The 20,839-nt window shown below is 51.3% G+C and overlaps 9 protein-coding genes across 9 annotated transcripts; 6 read left to right on the top strand and 3 right to left on the bottom strand.

The window, feature by feature from the left end:
• Positions 1-477: 477 nt before the first annotated feature.
• On the bottom strand, positions 478-1,947 carry BO87DRAFT_361155 (isocitrate lyase/PEP mutase family protein; the record flags this gene model as incomplete). The annotated part of the gene is made up of 2 exons (XM_025621577.1): positions 478-1,753; positions 1,813-1,947. The coding sequence occupies 2 exons, from the start codon at positions 1,945-1,947 to the stop codon at positions 977-979; spliced, it is 912 nt and encodes a 303-aa protein (XP_025478848.1). The 3' UTR covers positions 478-976.
• A 364-nt stretch (positions 1,948-2,311) lies between these two features.
• hosA (histone deacetylase HOS2) lies at positions 2,312-4,426 on the top strand (the record flags this gene model as incomplete). The annotated part of the gene is made up of 2 exons (XM_025626771.1): positions 2,312-2,321; positions 2,451-4,426. The coding sequence occupies 2 exons, from the start codon at positions 2,312-2,314 to the stop codon at positions 4,142-4,144; spliced, it is 1,704 nt and encodes a 567-aa protein (XP_025478849.1). The 3' UTR covers positions 4,145-4,426.
• A 294-nt stretch (positions 4,427-4,720) lies between these two features.
• ssuA (RNA polymerase II subunit A C-terminal domain phosphatase) lies at positions 4,721-6,193 on the bottom strand. The gene is made up of 2 exons (XM_025623579.1): positions 6,103-6,193; positions 4,721-5,893 (listed from the first exon to the last, which is right to left on the bottom strand). The coding sequence occupies exon 2, from the start codon at positions 5,754-5,756 to the stop codon at positions 4,857-4,859; it is 900 nt and encodes a 299-aa protein (XP_025478850.1). The 5' UTR covers positions 5,757-5,893; positions 6,103-6,193; the 3' UTR covers positions 4,721-4,856.
• Positions 6,194-6,357: 164 nt separating this feature from the next.
• Positions 6,358-7,458, top strand: BO87DRAFT_361165 (nicotinamidase; the record flags this gene model as incomplete). Its single annotated transcript, XM_025621578.1, has 2 exons — positions 6,358-6,710; positions 6,796-7,458. The coding sequence occupies exons 1-2, from the start codon at positions 6,660-6,662 to the stop codon at positions 7,456-7,458; spliced, it is 714 nt and encodes a 237-aa protein (XP_025478851.1). The 5' UTR covers positions 6,358-6,659.
• A 515-nt stretch (positions 7,459-7,973) lies between these two features.
• BO87DRAFT_407577 (GIG1 family protein) lies at positions 7,974-9,490 on the top strand. The gene is made up of 4 exons (XM_025626085.1): positions 7,974-8,566; positions 8,654-8,836; positions 8,931-9,115; positions 9,209-9,490. Exons 1-4 carry the CDS (start codon positions 8,305-8,307, stop codon positions 9,347-9,349), a joined length of 771 nt encoding a protein of 256 aa, XP_025478852.1. The 5' UTR covers positions 7,974-8,304; the 3' UTR covers positions 9,350-9,490.
• Positions 9,491-10,666: 1,176 nt separating this feature from the next.
• On the top strand, positions 10,667-12,480 carry BO87DRAFT_427013 (OSBP family protein; the record flags this gene model as incomplete). Its single annotated transcript, XM_025627387.1, has 7 exons — positions 10,667-10,781; positions 10,896-11,001; positions 11,066-11,176; positions 11,244-11,522; positions 11,571-11,820; positions 11,868-12,181; positions 12,231-12,480. The coding sequence occupies 7 exons, from the start codon at positions 10,667-10,669 to the stop codon at positions 12,478-12,480; spliced, it is 1,425 nt and encodes a 474-aa protein (XP_025478853.1).
• A 1,180-nt stretch (positions 12,481-13,660) lies between these two features.
• Positions 13,661-16,953, bottom strand: BO87DRAFT_336872 (putative DNA excision repair protein (Rad26L)). The gene is made up of 2 exons (XM_025620538.1): positions 16,797-16,953; positions 13,661-16,733 (listed from the first exon to the last, which is right to left on the bottom strand). Exons 1-2 carry the CDS (start codon positions 16,909-16,911, stop codon positions 13,810-13,812), a joined length of 3,039 nt encoding a protein of 1,012 aa, XP_025478854.1. The 5' UTR covers positions 16,912-16,953; the 3' UTR covers positions 13,661-13,809.
• Positions 16,954-17,087: 134 nt separating this feature from the next.
• On the top strand, positions 17,088-18,328 carry BO87DRAFT_336876 (exosome non-catalytic core subunit SKI6). Its single transcript, XM_025620539.1, has 2 exons — positions 17,088-17,585; positions 17,654-18,328. The coding sequence occupies exons 1-2, from the start codon at positions 17,287-17,289 to the stop codon at positions 18,162-18,164; spliced, it is 810 nt and encodes a 269-aa protein (XP_025478855.1). The 5' UTR covers positions 17,088-17,286; the 3' UTR covers positions 18,165-18,328.
• Positions 18,329-18,722: 394 nt separating this feature from the next.
• On the top strand, positions 18,723-19,582 carry BO87DRAFT_438959 (high-affinity Cu transporter CTR3; the record flags this gene model as incomplete). The annotated part of the gene is made up of 3 exons (XM_025627909.1): positions 18,723-18,855; positions 18,911-18,941; positions 19,005-19,582. Exons 1-3 carry the CDS (start codon positions 18,757-18,759, stop codon positions 19,580-19,582), a joined length of 708 nt encoding a protein of 235 aa, XP_025478856.1. The 5' UTR covers positions 18,723-18,756.
• Between the last annotated feature and the right edge of the window lie 1,257 nt (positions 19,583-20,839).

The raw sequence follows: 20,839 nt of genomic DNA on the forward strand, positions 1-20,839 counted from the left end.
GCCGCGGACCCTGATCAGGACCCCCAAAATCCAGGGACGGCGGCAAGCGGAATTCCAAACATCCTGCGCAGCCATGGTCAGCATCCCCAAACAACAACACCAACAATCGAGTTTTGCTGTCTGTATCGAAATCACTGGTCATCCCATGGACCATCTGGCCAGCGGGCCACTAGAGTTTAGCACAGCGACAACTCGGTAATCTTCAGCCCGTGTCCGAGTCCACCCCAAATGTCATTGCCTGTTGTTGGCCCGTGACCGGCAAGTCTGGGTAACGATAGTCGCTTAATCCACCGAGGGGGTGCGACCTGCCAGGTTCTGGCCACCAAAAACTGGCTGGACTATCGAACGTTGTCTTGGATTTTATGGGAACTAGCTCTTGCACTCATAGGAGAGCGTTGTTCTATACCTCTCTGTCTATACTACTTTTTTCACATGTAAATAAATAGTGTTTCCCTGGGTCTCTGTCCCATGGATGCCGACGGAACCCCCTTCTCGGTTGGCAGGAATTGCTGACTTTCCAACAGTAAGCCACGTTCGGCCCTCAACATCAGCCGACGACTTCCTGGATGGGCTGAGAATCCCCTTTTCGGCCTGGGGGCCCTCTAAAATTAGAGGCCAGCTGCCCTGTTCGAGACGAGGAACGGATACTATTCCTGTCGCGGAGAGCGACTCGTCAGCTTTCAATTTGGGGCCCGATGATCCGGCGTGACTAAGCACCTCCTTTCGGATCCCGTGTCGTTGACCTGATTAGGGTTAGACGATTGCCTATTTGGTGCTCAGTCAGCACCATTCAGTTGCAACAATTAGTACTGAGTTACCTACATTCTCATTTTATCGCTATATCCTCGAGACGAACAGCCTCCATGTCTTACTGCACTCCGGGATCAAATCAAATGCAACATATTTACATCTATACAATTATGTTCTAAGCCTCAAGTAGGCCCCAAGGTATGTACTGCGCAAATCAATCATCAAACTACTTCAGGTCCACCCCTCCGTCGAAAGCAGCACCCCCCGCCTGTGCATCCACCTTCATACTCTCATCCAATCCACACACACGGAAGAGCATCTGTGGTGTCATCTCCTTGTCCAACCCTGGGATGCCATCCCTCTTCAGCTTCTCCATGGCCTCGCGCATCGCCGCAACGGCAGGACCCAATGCCGCGAATGGGAAGATGATAATGCGGAAGCCCATCTCCTTGGCCTCGGCCGCTGAGATCGACGGCGTGGCCCCGTGCTCCACCATGTTCAATAGCAACGGCCACCCCGCCAGGTCCTGAATCACTTGCCGGGCCATCTCCCTGGACGTAATCCCCTCAAGGAATCCTACATCCGCGCCTGCATCGCGCGCGGCCCGCAGTCTTGCGACGCTCTCCTCATAGCCGTGGGTTTGAAGGGAATCCGTCCGGGCGATCACAACAATATCACTACCGATCCGCTGGCGAGCCTGCACTGCTGCCCGAATCCGCGTCACGTAGGTCTCCCTGTCCACGAGAATCTTGCCGGCAAGATGTCCGCAGCGCTTCGTCTGAACCTGATCCTCGAGGTGGAAGGCGGCAACTCCAGACCGCGAGTATTGCTCGGTCGTGCGCGCGACCATGATGGGGCCGCCGTAGCCGGTGTCTGCGTCGGCAATTACGGGAGTGCTAGGGGAGATGTTGGAGATCATTTCGGCGTTGGCGCGCATGTCGTTGAGAGTGCAGATGCCCAAGTCTGCTTGGCCGTGAACCGAGGCAGCGGTACCGGCACCGGTCTGTGAGGATGGATGAGCCGGTGGACCAGCATTTAAAGATGGTGACATTCGCCACTTACCATGTACAGAGCGTCGAAGCCCGCGGAAAGGGCGACACGAGCCGACAGTCCATCGTAGACTCCGGGGGCGACAATGAAGGAGTCAGGGTTCTCCAAAGCCCGTCGCAGGATGGTAGCTGCAGTTACCATAGGCATGATGGCGGTTTGTAGAAGAAATGTCGGTCAAGAATGACAACGTTCTATGGAGTTGTGAAGGGTGTGCCGATGACGTCGAGACTTGTTGCTGTTGAGAGGATGGCGCTGGTGGCTTTATAGATTTGAACTCGCGTGGGTTGACAGTTATCGCCTCCCGCAATCGCTGCAAGTACTGATTTATCTATGATCTAGACGCCTTCTTTTGCCTCCGAGTCTGCGATGGAAGGAGAATTTAAAGGTGAAGCCATGGGAGCCCACCCGACATCGGCGGAGGTTAGGTAATCCCTCGGGGATGTTTCGGGATTTGAGCATGACTCGGTAGCAGCCGATCCTGTCAAGTTTGCTGCAGATCGTCGAATCATCTATGCTACATAGTATGTGAATAGTTAATTATCACGAATTGGTGCTATCCTTCTAGATAGCTAAAAGTATTCTTCCGAGCCCTGTTACTATATCATATTCTTCCGTACTCCGTAGTGCTGAGCTTATATCGCGGGCTGCAGGGATTCCAATCCGTGGCCAACCAGCGCAGGTGATCGTCGGCTTTTTCTGCCGCGAACTCGAACTCCAAACTGCACTTCCGTTTCTCTTCGGCTCTTCTTCTCCCCGCCACGTCCATTTCGCCTCCACATCCGCTCTCCGCGCATGCCAGCATGATCTGAACTCTGACGCGCCTATTCTTCGTCTCCGATCGGTCCCCCTCGACTCTATTTCCTCACACAGCCCTCCGATATCGATCCTCATGGCCCGCTCCGCCATTGTCCAAGAATACGCCCCTCCGTCCTCCGCACCCACCTTCTCCGTCGACCGCAAAGTCACCCACGAACGCCAACAAAATGGCATCTCTCGCCCCAATGGATATCGCGTCTCCTGGCACGCCAATCCCGCCGTCGAACCACACCACTTTGGCCAGTCCCATCCCATGAAGCCATGGCGTCTGACCCTCACCAAGCAGCTGGTCATGGCCTACGGCATGCACCATGCGATGGACCTCTACCTGGCGCGCGCAGCCACCTACGAAGAGCTGGCCGACTTCCACAAATCAGATTATCTTGATTTCCTCAAGCAAGTTGTCCCCGGCGACATGGAGAACCCTGAACAAAGTGAGAACATCGCGCGCTTCAACTTCGGGGACGACTGCCCCATCTTCGACGGCCTCTACAACTACTGCTCCCTCTACGCCGGCGGCACCATCGACGCAGCCCGCAAGCTCTGCAACAACCAGTCGGAGATCGCAGTCAACTGGTCCGGTGGCCTACATCACGCCAAAAAAGCCGAAGCCAGCGGTTTCTGCTACATCAACGACATCGTCCTCGGTATCCTGCAGCTCCTCCGCCTGCACCCGCGCGTCATGTACATCGACATCGACGTCCACCACGGCGACGGCGTCGAACAAGCTTTCTGGTCCACCGACCGCGTCCTCACCGTCTCCTTCCACAAATACGACAAGGACAACTTCTTCCCCGGCACTGGTGGCCTCGACAGCACGGGGCCCACCCATCCCCTCAACCCAGGCGCCCACCACTCCGTCAACGTCCCCCTCCACGACGGCATCGACGACGAATCCTACATCCAACTCTTCCGCGACGTTGTCGGCTCCTGCGTCGAAGTCTACCGCCCCGGCGCCATCGTCCTCCAATGCGGTGCCGACTCCCTCGGCTGCGACCGTCTCGGCTGCTTCAACCTGAACGTCGCCGCCCACGGCGCCTGCGTCGCCTTCGTCAAAACCTTCAACCTCCCACTCCTAGTCGTCGGCGGTGGCGGTTACACCCCGCGCAACGTCTCCCGCGCCTGGGCCCACGAAACCTCCATCCTCATCGACGCCCAGGATACCATCGACCCTCACATCCCCGAAACCGTCACCTTCCGCAACCACTTCGGCCCCGACTTCTCCCTCTTCCCACCCCTCTCGGAAATGCGCAAGCTCGAGAACAAGAACCCTCGCACTTACCTCGCCGGCTTGCTCCAATCCATCCGCGAACAACTCCGATATATCCAAGGTGCTCCGAGCGTGCAAATGAGCTTCATTCCTCCGGATATCCTCGGTCTTCGCGAAGATACAGAGAAAGAAATTGAAGAAGAGACGGCCATGATGGATGAGGAACGCGAAGAACGATCTGGTGGTGGTAGCTTAGGGAAGCCGAGTCGACGGAGAGATTTGGAGAGAGGTGCTGGACAGCGGGGGGAGCTTTTCTGATACCTACCCTATTCATACCCTCTTTCCTTGCTTCGGGTGTCTGTCTCGCATTTACTTATCTGGTTCGTTTTGGGAGTTGGTGGTTGGAATCTATCGGGCTGGATGATGGCGTTTTTTTCTCTTTTGACTCTTGTCTAAAATTCATCTAATTACGTTGTTTATACGTTTCTTCTTTGTGGGTGAGGGGTCTTGGTTGTGTGCTGCTTATAGAAAGTATACATCTGTATTAGAGGGTAGGAGGAGGGGGTGGTGGTATAATACCGGGCGTGTCTTGTATGCTACAGGTGCTAGAAAGTGTCTTTAGAAGAAAATAAGAAACATCAAGACATATATAATTGACAGTGTTGTATAGCTAGCTGTTTTTGGATCCTTAGTAGGAAAGAATATTATGAAAGTTTCCTGGGTGGGAGAGATTCAGGGTATTTCCATTTCCTTTGGGACCTCACACCATATATTCGAGGTAAGAGTACGGAAGTAGGAGTCGAGAGAAGTAGCAGGGAAGTAGTAGCTATAGAATAATAATACAAGGTTCATTGAATAGATAAATAAGAGAACGAATAACAGTTGGAGGTCATTGATAGTATTCAATTACTTAAGGATGATGAAACATTATCTGCATCTGATATAGATCTAACAGATCTAGGATTCAATCATATCAAACCCGACGCCCCACTGAATGCATACGCATTGTCTAAACTCAAGCTTAAGCTGACTATAGCCAAGCGAGCGTCCACAAAGCCGGCAAATGAGGCCATTTCTCCTGCCACTCAGCAAGAATATCAGGCACGCGAGCATCGAAATTCCGTCTCGCCTCACCGACTCCATTCTCCCATCCATCGGCACCACTGGTCTTTCTCTCCTGCGAAGCAGCCTCATTTAACCGATTCGCTAGATCCAAGATAGCCTTGCCTCCTACTAACGCCTCTTCGTGATTATCCTTGATATCCACGTTAAAGACATGCACGGGGCGGTTCAAAGGTGACCCCTTATTCATGAGATCGTCTACCACGGCATCCCAGCACCGCTCTTCACAGGTGATGATTACATCGACGACGCCGCCTTCAGTACCTAGGGCGCCCTTATCGCCCTTCGAGACGTGCTCGACGCGCGGCTGTCCCGGCACCCAGTCCTGGAAGCGCTCCGGGCCCCATTTCAGGTTACGGTTGCGCTCGAGCATGTTCAGGAGACCGTTGTTGCGGTACAGACGCTCGTCTTTGGAGAGCAGCTCGTCGTACATTTGAGAGTAGGAGGTTGTGTTGAAGTTGTAGACGTTGGGTTGGGTGATTGAGGGCCCGGGCAGGCGGACTAGAGAGCCCGTCCCGAAGGAGATTACAGGGAAGGGGCTCGACGCTGTGGAGAGCCGGAGGTGGGCTTCCATGGAGCGGTTTTGGTTGGAGGCGCATACGGTGCAGAATCGGAGTTTATATGAGGAAGATGATGAGGACTCCGATTCTGCGACCGTGTTGTTGTTGGCCTCGTTCGGCGTCGAGGTGGGTTGAGGTTGGGTTGTTGTTGTTGGTGTACCCATGGCTTCTGGGGGTGGTGGGGGTGGTGGTGGAGGGGAGGGAGCGGTCGCAGTGCCTGCACTGGACAGTCGGGGGTCGTAGGCCATGATGGTGAGTGTTATAGCCGCGTTTGGTGTGACCGTAGGTTAAGTTTAGGTGGTGTGCGATGAATTCGGTAAGTGATCGTTGGGGGGTATCAAGGAGGCTGGAAGGTGTGTTGTTCACTAGTTAGGCTCTGTAATGACTACTGACAATTAGAATCCGCGGCAGAAACAAATTCAATGGCAGTGACAAAGAAGTATAGTGTAAGGGGTGCAGGATTCAGTAAACAGTTGCGTAAGTAATTAAAGTTTGTCCGCATAATGTGCTAAGACAGCTCCAATATATAAGGATTTCATCATGCTGCGGGGAGGAATTGGGATTGGACTAGATGTTTGCATTGCATATACATACCTTAGAAGAGCCTCGCATCATCTGCAATTCATTTACGCTGGTTCTACTGGGTGTGGGATGGATGTTGTTGATGAAGGGCCGCAGCCCTGAGTTGACAAGGTGAAGAAGTTTGCGTCGGCGGATTTCGCGCGCCTTTTGTGGTCATGTGCGCTGACTAAGCCGCGTGCTGCTCACTATGCCTGATTGGGACAGCTCGAGCATTGATGGGGATGGAGGCTGGGCATTTCTCTTGACTGAGAGTCGGGCTTGGCTTTTGTTACTGCGGAGTAAATTGCATCCTATCTGAATTCTGAGGCTTGCTAGGCTGTTCGAGATGAGTACCAACATGGTATCTATCGCCATGATCCTTCCCAGATGAATACTTCGTACCATCGAGCGGGGTCTAAGAACTAGTCCGACCGTATGATGCGATAATAGCTGCCTACAGTTCCTCTCGCTTCCTTCAAAGCGACACCACCTACCTATCTGCATACAATATCGAACAAGACCGATCTAGGCACTTTAACAGTACTCAGAACTGACAGAGGCCAAGTTAGCGTTAACAGCCACCATCCAAGATGAAAGCAGCCTTGATAGTTGTCGACATGCAAGAGGACTTCTGCCCTCCAGTGCGTACCCTCCCCATCCCCATCCCCATCCCCATCCCCAACCCTCAACTACACAGCAGCTCTATACTAACAACCCCCAAACCAGAACGGCTCCCTCGCCGTCAACGAAGCCCGCAGCCTCGCGCCAACAATCAACACCCTCCTCTCGAACCCAGGCTTCACCCTCCGCATCGCATCCCAAGACAGCCACCCACCGAACCACATCTCCTTCGCCCCGAACCACCCCCCACCCAACAACCTCCCCTTCGAGCACTTCATCGAGATGAGCAATCCCGCAACAGGCAAAGAAACCGAGACCAAGCCCCAACGGCTCTGGCCCGTCCACTGCGTAGAGGGCACCAAGGGTGCGGAAGTCATCCCGGAGATCGACACCAAGAACATCGACCTCTACGTGCGAAAGGGCATGGATGCCCGGGTGGAAATGTACTCGGCGTTTGCGGATGCGTTTGGGAACCTCGATGCGGAGGTGAATCGGTCGTCGGTGGATGTGCATCTGAAGGGGGCGTTGGAGGAGAAGGGCATTACGGATGTGTTTTGTGTGGGTGTCGCTGGGGATTATTGTGTTAAGTGTACGGCGATTGATGCTGCGAGGGCCGGGTTGAGGAGTTATCTTGTTGAGGATGCGGTTAGGTGTGTTGATCCGGGGGTGGGGTGGGAGGAGGCGAAGAGGGAGTTGAGGGAGGCTGGGGTGCTGGTTGTTAGGTCGGATGGGCCGGAGGTTAGGGGGTTGAGTGTTGGGGTGGTGTAGGGGTTGTTGGTAGTTCATGATCATGTGTATATGTGTATATGGGATGTGTTGGTGGTTGCAATTGCAAGATGTGTGGGATGCTTGACGTGCATACTGTATGTATGTATGTGGTGTGCTTGTGCAGGTGTATACCTGGTGTGAGCATCGCAGCTCTGTACGGGGTAGGGACTGAGCTATAGATAGATCAAGATATGCCAAGTAGAACTACTATTAATGATCTAGTGGATCTAGATACATGGCCTATAATAGTGACTCTAAGACATGTTTCATCTGTAGCTATACGAGACAAGGAATAAGAAAGGACCGTGGATAGCGACAAGTTCAACCCTGGCAGAACAATCTGACAGGTCTCCACAGTGGAGTTGGGGCGGACGTTTGCAACGGCTTCCAAGAGATCACCGGCTGCTCAGAACGCAGAAAAGTAAAAGGGAGTAGATAGATAGCTACGATGAATGGGACATCTGACGATACTCGCGTTGGCTTATATTATTCCATCGCGTTCGATTTAATTAGCTAGATATCCTTCTCCCCCTCTTCTTAATAACATGACCGTCAATCCCTTCTGGAATGGGCAGCGGGGCGTCGCGGCATCCCCATACTTTCAATAATCAATAACTCATCGCCACCGCATCCGGAACCGGTCACCGTTTATAATAGAATCAGCTCTTACAGCTCGATTCGGTCGGTGCTTTTTCTGTTCTTTCTTGCTTGCTTCTTTTTTTCCTTTTCACCGGTTCGTTTTGTCTTACCTGCTGCTTGTCTTATACATTAGATGCTTTCGCTTCATAGACTCGGACGTTCTTTCCCCTGCCACCGCTCGTCTATCGATAGAGTCAGACCGTCGCTATGTCGTCCGCTGCAACCTACACAACCTTTCACGAGGGAATTCACTCTCCGGATATGAAAGCCTCGACCAAGATACTCAGCCCGACAGCCAGCCTTGCTCCAAAGACCTTACCGTACTGGCTTGTCAATGTTCCCCGCTCGCAATGGACAGCAGAATGTCCCAGCTATCTACGCGACATGTCGCAGAAAAACATCGAGGTGCTTTCGACCCCTGACGAGCAGTACCGGAGACAGGGGTGGGAGCTAGTCAAGGAGATCGTTCGTATGTTTGACCGACCGAATGTCACCGTGCGTCAGGGGGGAAGGACGTGGTCCGTGAGTGAGTGGTCCGCTAATAGATGATGGACAGGGTCCAACCAGATCGATCGGTTTCAGCGTCTTCCTAGCGATTTGAGACGGTATCTTGAGTTCAAGGAGCAGATTGTCGCGGAGTATGGATCGGTCATGCGGTTTGTCGTGAAGGAACGGCTTCGCTGGGGAGAAGGGACGGCGGATGATTTGAAGCCGAAGGGGCGGCCGTTTGAATATGATGGTTCGTATTCATTGTCCTCTTCCTTTTCGTTCCTCGAATGAGTTTTGGCTGCCTGCGAGATGAGATGAGTGCTAAGAATGGTTGTGATGGTTAGAGGATATTCGCATTCTTTACAATGACTGGCCATATGGAGTCGAGGAAGGCATTGTTCACTTGGTGGTGTGGACAAAGTTCGAGCTGGAGGATGATCCGGTCACGGATGACCTGACGCCACGCGCACGACAGGAGATTGAGGAGTATGTGCAACGGACGTTTCTCTCACGGATGCCAGCCGATCAGGTATGTATTGGCTAGAATGTTGGATGGAATGCGCCAGGGGGCGGTGGTGGTGATGGGAAATGCTTCTTTTCAAGATACTAATACGAAGGGTAGGTCATCTGGTTCAAGAACTGGAAGTCATTAAAGTCAGTGCATGCCGTGGAGCACTTCCATGTCATGCTGCACCATCCCGATGCGGAATTCCTACGGGAGATCACAGGAGGGGATGCTCCGCTGAAACGACAGTCGGCATGAGTAGATACTAGAGATGGATTGATTTAGTTGATGGTTAAGGGTTAATCCGGTATAGAGATAGACGAGATGGGTAGATGGGTCCCTCAGACTAAGATCTGAAGGAAATAATAATAATAATAATCACCAACCATTATAGGAGGCCAAGGAAGTGATCATCGGCATTGCTTGATGCTTGAAACATGAGAAGAAAAGAAAAAGAAAAGCAAAGCGATGGGCTGTCATCCGTCATCCCCACTGCCAAGCCTGTGAGCCCCTCTTGATCGCGAGTCCAACTGGAAATTTTGGACGGCGATCGGGAGTTGGAAGGTGGTTGCGGTCTGTAGCATAAGAACCGGCGAGGAAAGAATAGATATCATATACGTATAAGCCTTCAGGAAGATGCCGTGTCACCAACCAAGAGTATATTACATATACAGTTATACATTGGAGGCCAGAAGAGCCACCGTGGAAAGAAAAGCCCTCAGTAAATTCCGAATCAAGGCAGTTTCCCATCAACGTCATTCAGCTCCAGTTTCAGTAGCAATCATCCATCCGGATTCCCTCACACTCACCGTCTCTTGTGTCCCCTAGAGTAGAGTTAGTTAGTCTTTATTAATAGAGAGAACTTCCCGACACTGCGGCTTTCCCTCCTATTTTTCTGCAGAATTGATTGTTGGTTTCAGGAACCTGATCCCGACGCTGTCCGTCCATCCCGACATTGAAAGGCATTCTTTGGAGTGACTGATTGTCTCTTCTGCGACTTATCCACATCCATTGTTTTAATCAATTAATTTAAGAACCCCCAAGTGACACCACAATTCAAATTCCTGCCCAAATCCCCTCGAGAATCGAGTCACTTTATTTGTACGCCGCAGTTCGGTTGCATCGGTGTCTCCTCTTCATCCCCCCGTGTTGTACTTTCTCCCACCAGCAAAGTTAAAAGGAAAAACAAGAAGTACAAGATCAACCACAATTACCACCAGAGAATCATTATTAAATCAAATAAATACAACAGTACCACGGAACGCCATGCCCATCTCCGTCCCGCACATCCGCCGACGGTCATCGCTTGCCAGTGAGTGAAGTTTGTTGCCGTCATCCGGTCGAGACTCTCCCCTCATTTTTTTTCTGTTGCTGCTGCTGCTGCTCCTCCCCCCACGTCATTCCTGTCTGGCTGCCTCAGTCACTTTCTAACTACTGCTGCTGGCTGCCTCAACATCCCCCTCTCCGCCGCCCTTTTCTCTCTCTTCCCCTCCTTGGCTCTCTCTCTCTCTCTCCTCCGACCGGCTGTCTTTTCACCACTTCTCTTCCATCTCGCGCATTCTGCTGCCCACCATCATGTCTGCTGACTGGGGCTCTTTTTTTCATGTTTCAGGTAATCGTTCACACGATGAGCCCAAAGCTGAGCCCGTGAGCGGGGACGACGAGATCGTCGAGCCCGACCAGGGAAATGGTACGTAGCTATCCCCCTCACTATGACCAAAAAAAAAAAAAAAAAAAAGACAAACAAAAGAAAATACCCCTGCAAATACCTAGTCTTTTCCCATTTCCACTGACCTATCTGTAGTTCTTTCCCACATTATCTCGCAGCTCCGACCGGGAGCTGACCTGAGTCGGGTCGTCCTGCCCACTTTTATTCTCGAACCCCGATCTATGCTGGAGCGCATCACCAAGTATGTCGGAGTATCTGCATCGCATGTGAATAAGTAGCAGCTAACGGATTTCCTCCGCATCCAGCTTCATGGCGCACCCCGAAACACTGCTTCCTATGCCAACCATAGATGACCCCCTAGAACGATTCGTTTCCGTCGTCAAGTTCTATCTCAGCGGATGGCACATCAAACCTCCGTATGTTGTCGTTCTCCTTGAGATGGTTTTATTCCACCAGTTCCGGTCTTGCTGACACCCGTCCCAGAGGAGTGAAGAAGCCGCTGAACCCGATCCTCGGAGAGACTTTCACCTGTTACTGGGACTATCCCGACGGTACCCGTGGGTACTATATCGCCGAGCAGACCTCTCACCACCCGCCCAAATCGAGCTACTTCTTCATGGCACCCGAGCACAACATCCGGATAGATGGCACCTTGAAACCCCGCAGTAAATTCCTCGGAAACTCGGCCGCTAGTATGATGGAGGGTATTGCGATCCTGCGGTTCTTGAACCGCGGACAGGACAAGGAGAAGGGCGAACGATAGTAGGTGGTCCAGCATCCGCGCATGAGGACAACTCTAATCTGGCCTAGCATCTTGACGCAACCGAACATGTACGCCCGCGGCATTCTTTTCGGAAAGATGAAATACGAGTTGGGCGACCACAGCTACGTCCGGTGCCCAGAGAACAATCTCGTTGCCGACATCGAATTCAAGACCAAGGGCTACTTCTCTGGTACTTACAACGCTATCGGTGGGACAATTAAGAACGAAAAGACCGGCGAGGTATACTATGAACTGTCCGGTCTCTGGAACGGCGAGATGCACATTAAGGATGTTCACGTAAGTTCTCCTTCTTACACAAAGGACTGTCAATCTAACTCGAACAGACCCACAAGAAGGACTTGCTCTTCAACGCTACGCATGCGAAGCACACCCCTCCCTTGACCAGACCTATTGAACAGCAGGGCGAGCGCGAGTCGCAGCGACTGTGGCAACCCACCGTGAAGGCGATCATTGCCAGGAACCACGAGGCAGCTACGGATGAGAAGACCAAGATTGAGGACCGCCAAAGAGAAGAGGCAGCGAAGCGTGCCGATGATGGCGTCGAATGGCACCCCCGGCTGTTCCGACGGGTGCAGGGCGGGCCCCACGGCCCCGATGAGGGAGAAGAGGACCTAGACTGGATCATCAATGCACATGTGTAAGTTTTTGCCTTGGCATCGGAAGTATAACAGGACTAACGACCCCAGCGACTCGCACAACCCCGAGATCGCTGCCAAACAAATTCTGGCCATTGCCCCGATCCTCGAAGGTCAGACAGAACCCACCCAGTTCCAGATTCCCGCACACAAGGGTAAGGAGTCTGCTGCGACAGCCGATCCAGCCGATGGCGCTGACTCCGCTCAGAGCGAGCCTAAGAAAGAAGCAGAAGAAGCCGTCGAACGCAAGGACTCACGGACATCGGATGTCGATGCCTACGTCGATGCCAAGGAGACATAGGTGTAACTGACTTACTGGATGGCTCCAGTTGACGATGACAAATCGTTGAACGAGCTGAATATCCGGAGGGCAAGTGACCTATAAGTGAGGCACAATACAGAAGAGCGAAAACCATGAAACTCTAAATACCCGAAAAGCAAGGAAATGGTAGGTCGAGCCGTCATTCAGATCAACATTATTGACCTGCTCGAGGATTCCAACGCGAGAAACAAGGGAAAGAGTCCGGCCAACCACAAACATTCAACACACATCACTCAACATACCCACCATTTCCATCAGATTACTATACTGGATACCCGATTGATTTTATATGCAGAGACTGCGACAAAAGTTGAAAAAAGAACGGACAGGGGAAGGCCTCCAGACGGACCGGAGCACGGGTGATGGGCAAATTCTTGCTTACTATATGTGGATATACATATCATCATCTGGGACACCATGACGTGGGATGGGCATTGATACAGCAAGCGTTTAGGTGATTGATTTTTAGCATTAATATAGACTATGGTTGTGGATAATGCATAATTTTGACTTTAGTAGCTTTATCTCTGCTCGCCTTTAATTACGGAGTCTCAGCATTCCACACACACACACACACACACACACACACACACACACACACACACACACAATACATGATATTATAGCTCGACTAAGCATACTGTATGCAATCCAAAGACATCACACACGCCCTAGCCATGGTAAGTATGATAAACACAAACCAGTAAGCCAATAAATAACCTTCTCCCAAAACGAGCAGAGCTCTTAGTTGAGTCCACATGCAACTCCCACGCCGGGAATTCACCTCCTACCCAGTAGATCTATCCGCCATGAAGAAGAAACTCAGATTATAGACATGCCAGCCTTGATGTAACGGTGAAAGGTGGATTGATTACGTAGTAGTTATGTATGTATGTGTGTATGTATGCATGCATGTGATGCCTTGTTTGTTTACTTTTCATTGTATCCATTCATGGTTATCTTTACATTGACTTTCTTCTTGTTTTTGGGGTTGTGGACTACGGTATGAATGGATGGTATCAATAGTAACTGAAGTATGGTAGGTAGAGTGGAGAAAAGGATCGAGATCAATCTGTAGGTTGGTGGTCTGTAGGTGAGTGTATGTGCGTAGGGGGAGACTACTTAGTAGTACTTTATATGGTATTAATCGTCACTCATTGCTGATTTTAAACTAACGAATTAGTAGTTAACTTGGGTATATAGGTAGTAAAACTAGACAAAACAGTTCCAGAACCCCGTCTCTAGCGACCTTGTAACCAATACTCCAAAAAAAGATAGAAAATAATAATGATTGTACCAACTGAAAAGTTAAGATGATTGAGTCAGTTTCTCCCGTCGCTCGGTATACCAACGCTCCAAGCATGCGCGTCTCTGCGCCTGCGTCATGCCCTCCACGACAAGGGCAAACTCGGTTGCGTTTGGGAAGCCGTATCGTCTCGCCATGCTGCAGAATTGGCGTTTCATGACACGCTTTGGCGGATGGAATTTGTATTTGATTGGTTGGTTGGTTGAAGATGATGATGACTTCTTATGAGACTGCGATTGCGACTGCGATCCTGCAAATACTTGCATGTCTAGGTTCTTGGTATTCTCGTCGGCTAGTTCGGCGCGACGGCTGAGTCGTTCCTCGACTTTGGATGACCCGATGACTTCGTTGTTGAGGTGGGTGTATTCGACCCCTGCGCCGGCGAGGATGGCTTGGATGGGGTCATGTTTGGTGTTGATGGGGGTTTTGGGGTTGGTGGATTCTTCGTCGTCCTCGCCGCGAATCATGGCTGCTAGCTGGCTCATGACTTCGTTGGTGTCGTCGGATTTGCCGGTGAAGGTTGTGTCGGAGACGTTGGGGTCAAAATCTACGTCGATGTCCATGACCTGGACGCCGGCTTTGCTTTCAGCGACGTTGGTCTTGTTGACGATGTCGCGGAGAAGGATGTTTTGGTTCTTGTATTCGAATAAATTGTCGAGACCGAAAAGCTCGCCCTTTTGATCTTTCTTCTCCTGAACACCCTTGAAGTAGCGTCGTTCCGAGCTCGCGTTGTAGCCGATGTTGGCTTGCTGTTGTTTGTAGATCTGCCGAGCATAGACGATCTCTTCGATGGTTCCGGCGCTGATGAGCCGGAAGACTTCGACATCGCGAGATTGGCCGATACGGTAGGCACGATCTTGCGCTTGAAGGTCATGCGAGGGATTCCAGTTGGGATCGACGATGACAACCTTGTTGGCGGAAGTTATGTTGAGTCCGACACCGCCAGATCGGGTGGAGATGAGAAAGACGAATTGGCGTGGGTTGGAGTTGAAGTCGTCAACGACTTTAGTGCGCTCTTCATAGCTCATAGATCCATCGAGGTAGCTGACGTTGTAGCTGGTGTAGTGAAAGAGCATCTGGAGCATCTTGAGGAGGCGCACACTGTGGCTGAAGACAAGCACCTTGTCGCCATTGGCGTGCCACCACTTCAGCAGTCGGCGAAGGACCTTCCATTTACCGCAGAACTCAGGGTTTGCGTAGTTGACAATAGAGTCCCGGGAACGGTAAAGCTTTTCCCATTGCTCGGGCACAGCCAGTTCCAGCATCTCTTTGTCCTTTTCTTGTTTCTCGCTAGAGTCGACTCCCTGCGGTATGAGGATTGCTAGGTGGTTGCTGAGTTTCTGCAGCACTGCTATCGCGGGAAAGACATAGCTTCGCCAGGTGAGCCCAGATGGTAGAAACTGACGACAGCACCAGCCGGCTTTCTGCCGGGAACCACAGTCACAAGGGTCGCTAGAGTGTTTTATATAGCTGACCATGTCGCTTCCCAGAATGTTCACGTAGGCGTCAGCCTGAGTATCAGTGAGCGGACAGAAGACGACCCGGTCAACCTTCTTGGGGAGCTGGTCTGCAATCAGTGTCTTCATCCGGCGAAGGAAGAACTGCGGCAAGAGGTTCTCCACCAACTTCTTCGCCGTCTTTCGCGCTCTACGCAGCTGATGAACGGTGGCGTCGTGTGACTGACCAATTTTCAAAGGTTCAGAAATGGTCTTCTTCCAGACAGTTACCGGGCCGAGCATCCCTGGATTCGTCCAGTTCAGAAGGGTCCAAAGCTCCTCGTATTTGTTCTGAATGGCAGTTCCGGTCAAGCCGATGCGGCATAGAGCGTTGATCATGTTCATGGCTTTGGTCGTTTCCGACTTGCGCTCCTTAATGACATGGCATTCATCTGCTATCACACAATCCCAGTCGACCATATTGATAGCATCCTTGTTGTGGAGATAGGTACCATAGGTGGTGATCAAGATTTCCAGTCTTCCGGACCGCGCAGCTTGGAGCGCAAGCTCCTTGTTCTCTCCATGGTAGGTATCGAAATGCCACCAGCCCCAACGCGAAAGCTCGGCCATCCAGTTCTTAAGGAGAGTCCCGGGGCAGACAATCAGCGTTCGGGGATACCACTGATCGTGACCGCTTCTCCGCATCTTTCTCATTCGCTTGGCGTCTCTCTCATCGCCCGTCTTCCCATACGCCGCTGTGAGGAAAGCAATAACCTGCACCGTCTTTCCCAGACCCATGTCGTCTCCAAGGATTCCACCCTTCTGGTAAACAAACAGCTCATGGAGGAAAGCAGCGCCATCGACCTGATACTGGCGCAACCACTGTGCGATCGGGGCTGGTATAAGTCCCAACGAATAAGGAAGAGTGATGTCCTTGTACTGATTGCATGGCTTCATATTCTCAAAAGTAGGCTTTTCCGCCAAAGATTCCAATCTCTCATCGTCGGAGAATTCAACATCGTCGTAACCTGGAGGCAGTTTCAGTCCGGATTGCTTCAGATACTCTGTCCTCCGGTCAAATTGCGATCGCCGTTTCTGGAGATAATCCGGTAAAGTATATTCCATCAGTTCATCCTCCGATGACACTTCCTCTCCGTAGATTCGTAATGGCCGTCTCGGTCGGGCTTTCCCCTCGGAAGTTGGGAGTCGGCCGACGATGGAGTTTGAGCTTGCGACTCTCGTCACCTTAGTAGCCCTGTTCTTCAGATTTGCGCTGCTCCGTTTCCGTTTCGTGGCCTTTCGATTCTTGAACTCTTTGTAAGCGGCCTCGCCCTCATTGAAGGAGTCATCTCCGCTGTCGGTCTCGAACACCTCCACCACTGCGTGGCTCTTCTTGTCGAGTGGCGAAGAGGATTGTTTGACCGTAGTTGAGATAGTGTTTGTTGGCCGGCGTGGAGTCGTCACTTCAGACTTTGGGGCATTGCCTCTATCTATGATCATCGAGGAGTCAGATATGTCTTGTTACTAGGTATAGATAAGATGCGGGGACAAACCAGCGACAGAAAGCGAAGTAGGCTGTAAGACCAACGGGCGTGTCCCGTCGAGATCATCGTCATCTGATCCGACCGTAGTCGCATCAGTATCCTCGATCTCCACGTGTGAGCCCATGTCCGCCTGAGCTCTGGCAGAAGCTATCCCGACCAACCGTTGAGGGGAAGGCTGAAGCAAATGTACGAGAGATGGAGATGCGGAGACGCGATGGAGTCAAACGGGCTTCCCGATTGGGCAAGCAGCTGACTGAAGAATTCCGCGCCGAAAAGTCAAACTCCGCAACCAATTCCCCTCTTCTCCGCCCATTGCTCGCCCTCGACTTGAAACTGAGCCTGCAAACTGCGTCGCTTATTACCTGCGCTCGAACTGAACTCTCCGATCCGGCTTTCTTATTCTTTCGACGAATTTTGACAGCGCATGGTGCGGGGAACCACGCCAAAACTTCCTCCATCTTGATTTCGGCATACCGATTGAAACACCTCCCAGATCACAATGCCTCTCGACACATCCACAACATATCCCCTCACCAAGCTTCGCCTTGATGGCCGTCGCTGGAATGAGCTTCGACTGCTCCAGGCCCAGATTTCCACGAACCCCGCCAGTTCGGGATCATCCTACTTGGCCATGGGCAACACGGCGATCCTGTGCTCCGTCCACGGTCCCGCAGAGGGACGTCGTGGTGATGCCACGGGTGGTGCTGCTGGATCAGCAGGTGCGGTAGTAGAGGTGGATGTCAATGTTGCAGGATTTGCTGGAGTGGATCGCAAGCGCAGAGCCGGTGGAAGTGACAAGTACGTTGCTCACCATTGTCATGTCTGTTGTGTCTGCTATGACTGGTACTGACCGAATTTTTAAACAGACAATCTTCGCGCGTCGCAACGATACTACGCTCTGCTTTCCAGTCGCATCTTCATACCCACCTCTACCCTCACAGTACGATCAGCATTCACGTCTCAGTTTTGTCGTCAGACGGATCGCTTCTCGCCGCGGCGGTCAATGCCTGTACGCTGGCGCTTGTGGATGCCGGTATTCCCATGCCAGGACTCCTCTGTGGGTGTACGTCAGGAATGAGCGGCAGTGCTTCTACGCCGCGGGATCCGAATAATGACACATTGGATCCGCTGCTGGACTTGTCTCTGCCGGAGGAGCAGGAGCTTCCGTTCCTTACGGTGGGGACGACGACGGCTGTACCGGTGGGAGAGGCGGCTATGATTAACGAAGACGAGGACGAGATGAAGGTAGCAATGCTGATGATGGACTCCAAGGTGCATTGCACATACGTTGAGACAATGCTGGCGGTGGGAATTGACGGATGCAAGCAGATCCGGGAGATCTTGGAAGGGGTGATCAAGAAGTCGGCACGCCGGTGATGACTTGGATTTGAATTCTGTTTCTTTATATCTGCTATCCGGGATCTTCTACAGGGCAGCGCGATAGGGCGAGTTCTGTTTATACCCAGTGATTGCCATGAGGTGTTGGGCGCGGCGGGATGGATCGTTTCAATGTGACATTTGAATATTCCAGCGAATACAGCCAAGTTGCTAATCATGATGTCTGTAGATGCTACCTTAGATGCTACCGTAGATGTCTGCTGTAGATGTCTGCAGTTCACTTGATTCACTGGGTGCTCGTGGGCCCACTGGTCAGGAGCTACCTGCATAATGTGCTCAAACCAGAGACCGTCTCCCTTGACGCGGCAGGGACTCTTTCTACTATGGAGAGCGCGTTATTACTGATTCATACTGAAATAACATGAGAAAGATGGATGTGCATACAAGAACACGCTCCTGACATACACGTATCCAAAGTCGGAAAATTAGTTCTAGCTTTTGCTCTCTTCCTCACTGCTGGTTCTTCTTTTCTCCAGAATACTCAAAATCGTCTCTACAGTCCTTACCAACTACCCTTCCCATCCTTCCATTCATTCACCTCACTCATCAACCCCCAAACACCATAAACAACATGAACATGACCACAGAAACCACCACATCAGCCATTTTGAACGCCAGCACCACTACCACCATGCCCATGGCCATGGCCTCTACCAACTGCAAGATCTCAGTATACCCTCCACCACCTCATCCCAAAACCCCAGCGCCCTACTAACCATACCCAGATGCTCTGGAACTGGAACACCATGGATGCTTGTAAGTCATCCAACACTGCCCAAAACCAAACCACCTACCCAAGACCCTAACCCCAAGCAAAAGGCTTCATCTCCTCATCCTGGCACATCACCTCCCCAAGCATGTTCGCGGGCTCCTGCATCGGAGTCGTCCTACTCGTCATATGTCTAGAACTTCTCCGTCGGGTTGCTACCGAATACGATGCGTTTATTATCAAACGCGCCAGACTTAAGGCCCAATCTCAAGACACCGATACTGATACTGGGAACGATAAACCCAGCATCACAGTCCCTAATGACCTTTCCACAGACAGACCTGTCAAAAGACCCATCCCATGGACGCAGTCAGGCTCACTTTCAGCTCTACCTCCTGTTCCGGAGTCAGTAGAAGAGGAGGAGGAAGATAATGAACCAATGCCTAATGCGCCAGTAACTACATCACATCCTAGTATACACCCCGAGAACCAGTCAAAATTCATCTTCAGACCTAGCAATATCGAGCAACTCGTCCGAGCCACATTGCATGTATTGCAGTTTGCAGTGGCGTATTTTGTGATGCTGCTGGGGATGTACTACAATGGGTATTTTGTGATTTGTATCTTTGTTGGGGCGTTCGTGGGGTTTTTGCTCTTTTCGTGGGGGGATCTTGGTACTAGGGAGTGAGTGATTCCCTTATTATTACTGGATTATGCTGTGCTGTCTGCTGGTATTGGTAGCTGACGATGAGTGTGTATGTATGTTCAGGATCAGGAACGACGCCACATCCGTGACTAGATGCTGCGGCTAGGTGGGTGGGTGTTGGAGCTTAGTTTGACATGCTGTCTGTTGGTATTGAGATGTTGCGGTGATTGCTATCTTTGAGAGGGGTGTGGTTTTAGATGTGTTGGAGGGTGGATAGGGTGGGAGATGTTGTATGTGTATGTTGGAGTCTTTCTTCGGGGTGAGATACTACTTGTCGACTGTGAGTATCAAGGGATAGCACCGGTGATGATAGATCAATACATCTATCATGCATAAGACACAATGTTACTAAGAGTCTGGATACATTAGGCCTGTTATAAAGACTACACGTAATGACTATTCTCTCATTAGAAAGGAGAAAGAAAACACTACCGGATAATATGATGATATCATACACTATCTCCTAGATAAGTTAATGCCTGAGAATCACCTATATCACAACTTATAGATAGAATACTACATGAACATCATGAGAAGTGTGGTTCTCACTGACTGAAATAAATGGGACTCTTGAAACTAACACCACTACGCCATACTCCCTCTCCGATCACATCATACTTTAGCTTAGCTTACTTAGCCCAGCTGAACCCCCATCCATCCCAGCCTTGGCCAGCCCTCAACCCCTCACTTTCACCTTACTAACCTCTCTTCCAAGGTAATCAGTTAACTTACGTATACATAACCATCCATCTAACTATGGAACACTATGCAGACAGACAAAATACTATATTTAAGTCCCAGTCATATGGCCAGAAAAGAAGGAACAGGATAAATGAATGAACAAAACACAGACCTATTCACACTGCCCTATGGTAAAGATAGTAGTCTCATTAAAGCCACCTGCATGCAACACAGCAGCAGCAGCAGCAGCAGCAGTAGCAGCAAGCAAGCAAGGAATAGGAATGGGAATGCGAGCCGGCCGTATTCGGAACCGGGAAACCAATCCGAGGTTCGAATTGCCCCTTGCCAGCTGAGGACTGGACTGGACTGCTTTGCCCCCCTCCCCTCCCCTCCCCTCCCCTCCCCCTCCCCACCGGAGAAAAAGAGGGTTTGAGTGTGTGTGTTGGAAGCGGGGTTAAATTGTTAGTAGGACGGGTTTAGTGCTAGTCTAGGTTGCCACGTTCGGTGGGATATTTGGCTGATTTTAGAGGTAGGTTATGTAGGGATTTCGTCACTGTG

This window comes from Aspergillus neoniger, assembly GCF_003184625.1.
Source record: "Aspergillus neoniger CBS 115656 unplaced genomic scaffold BO87scaffold_20, whole genome shotgun sequence".
NCBI lineage: Eukaryota > Fungi > Ascomycota > Eurotiomycetes > Eurotiales > Aspergillaceae > Aspergillus > Aspergillus neoniger.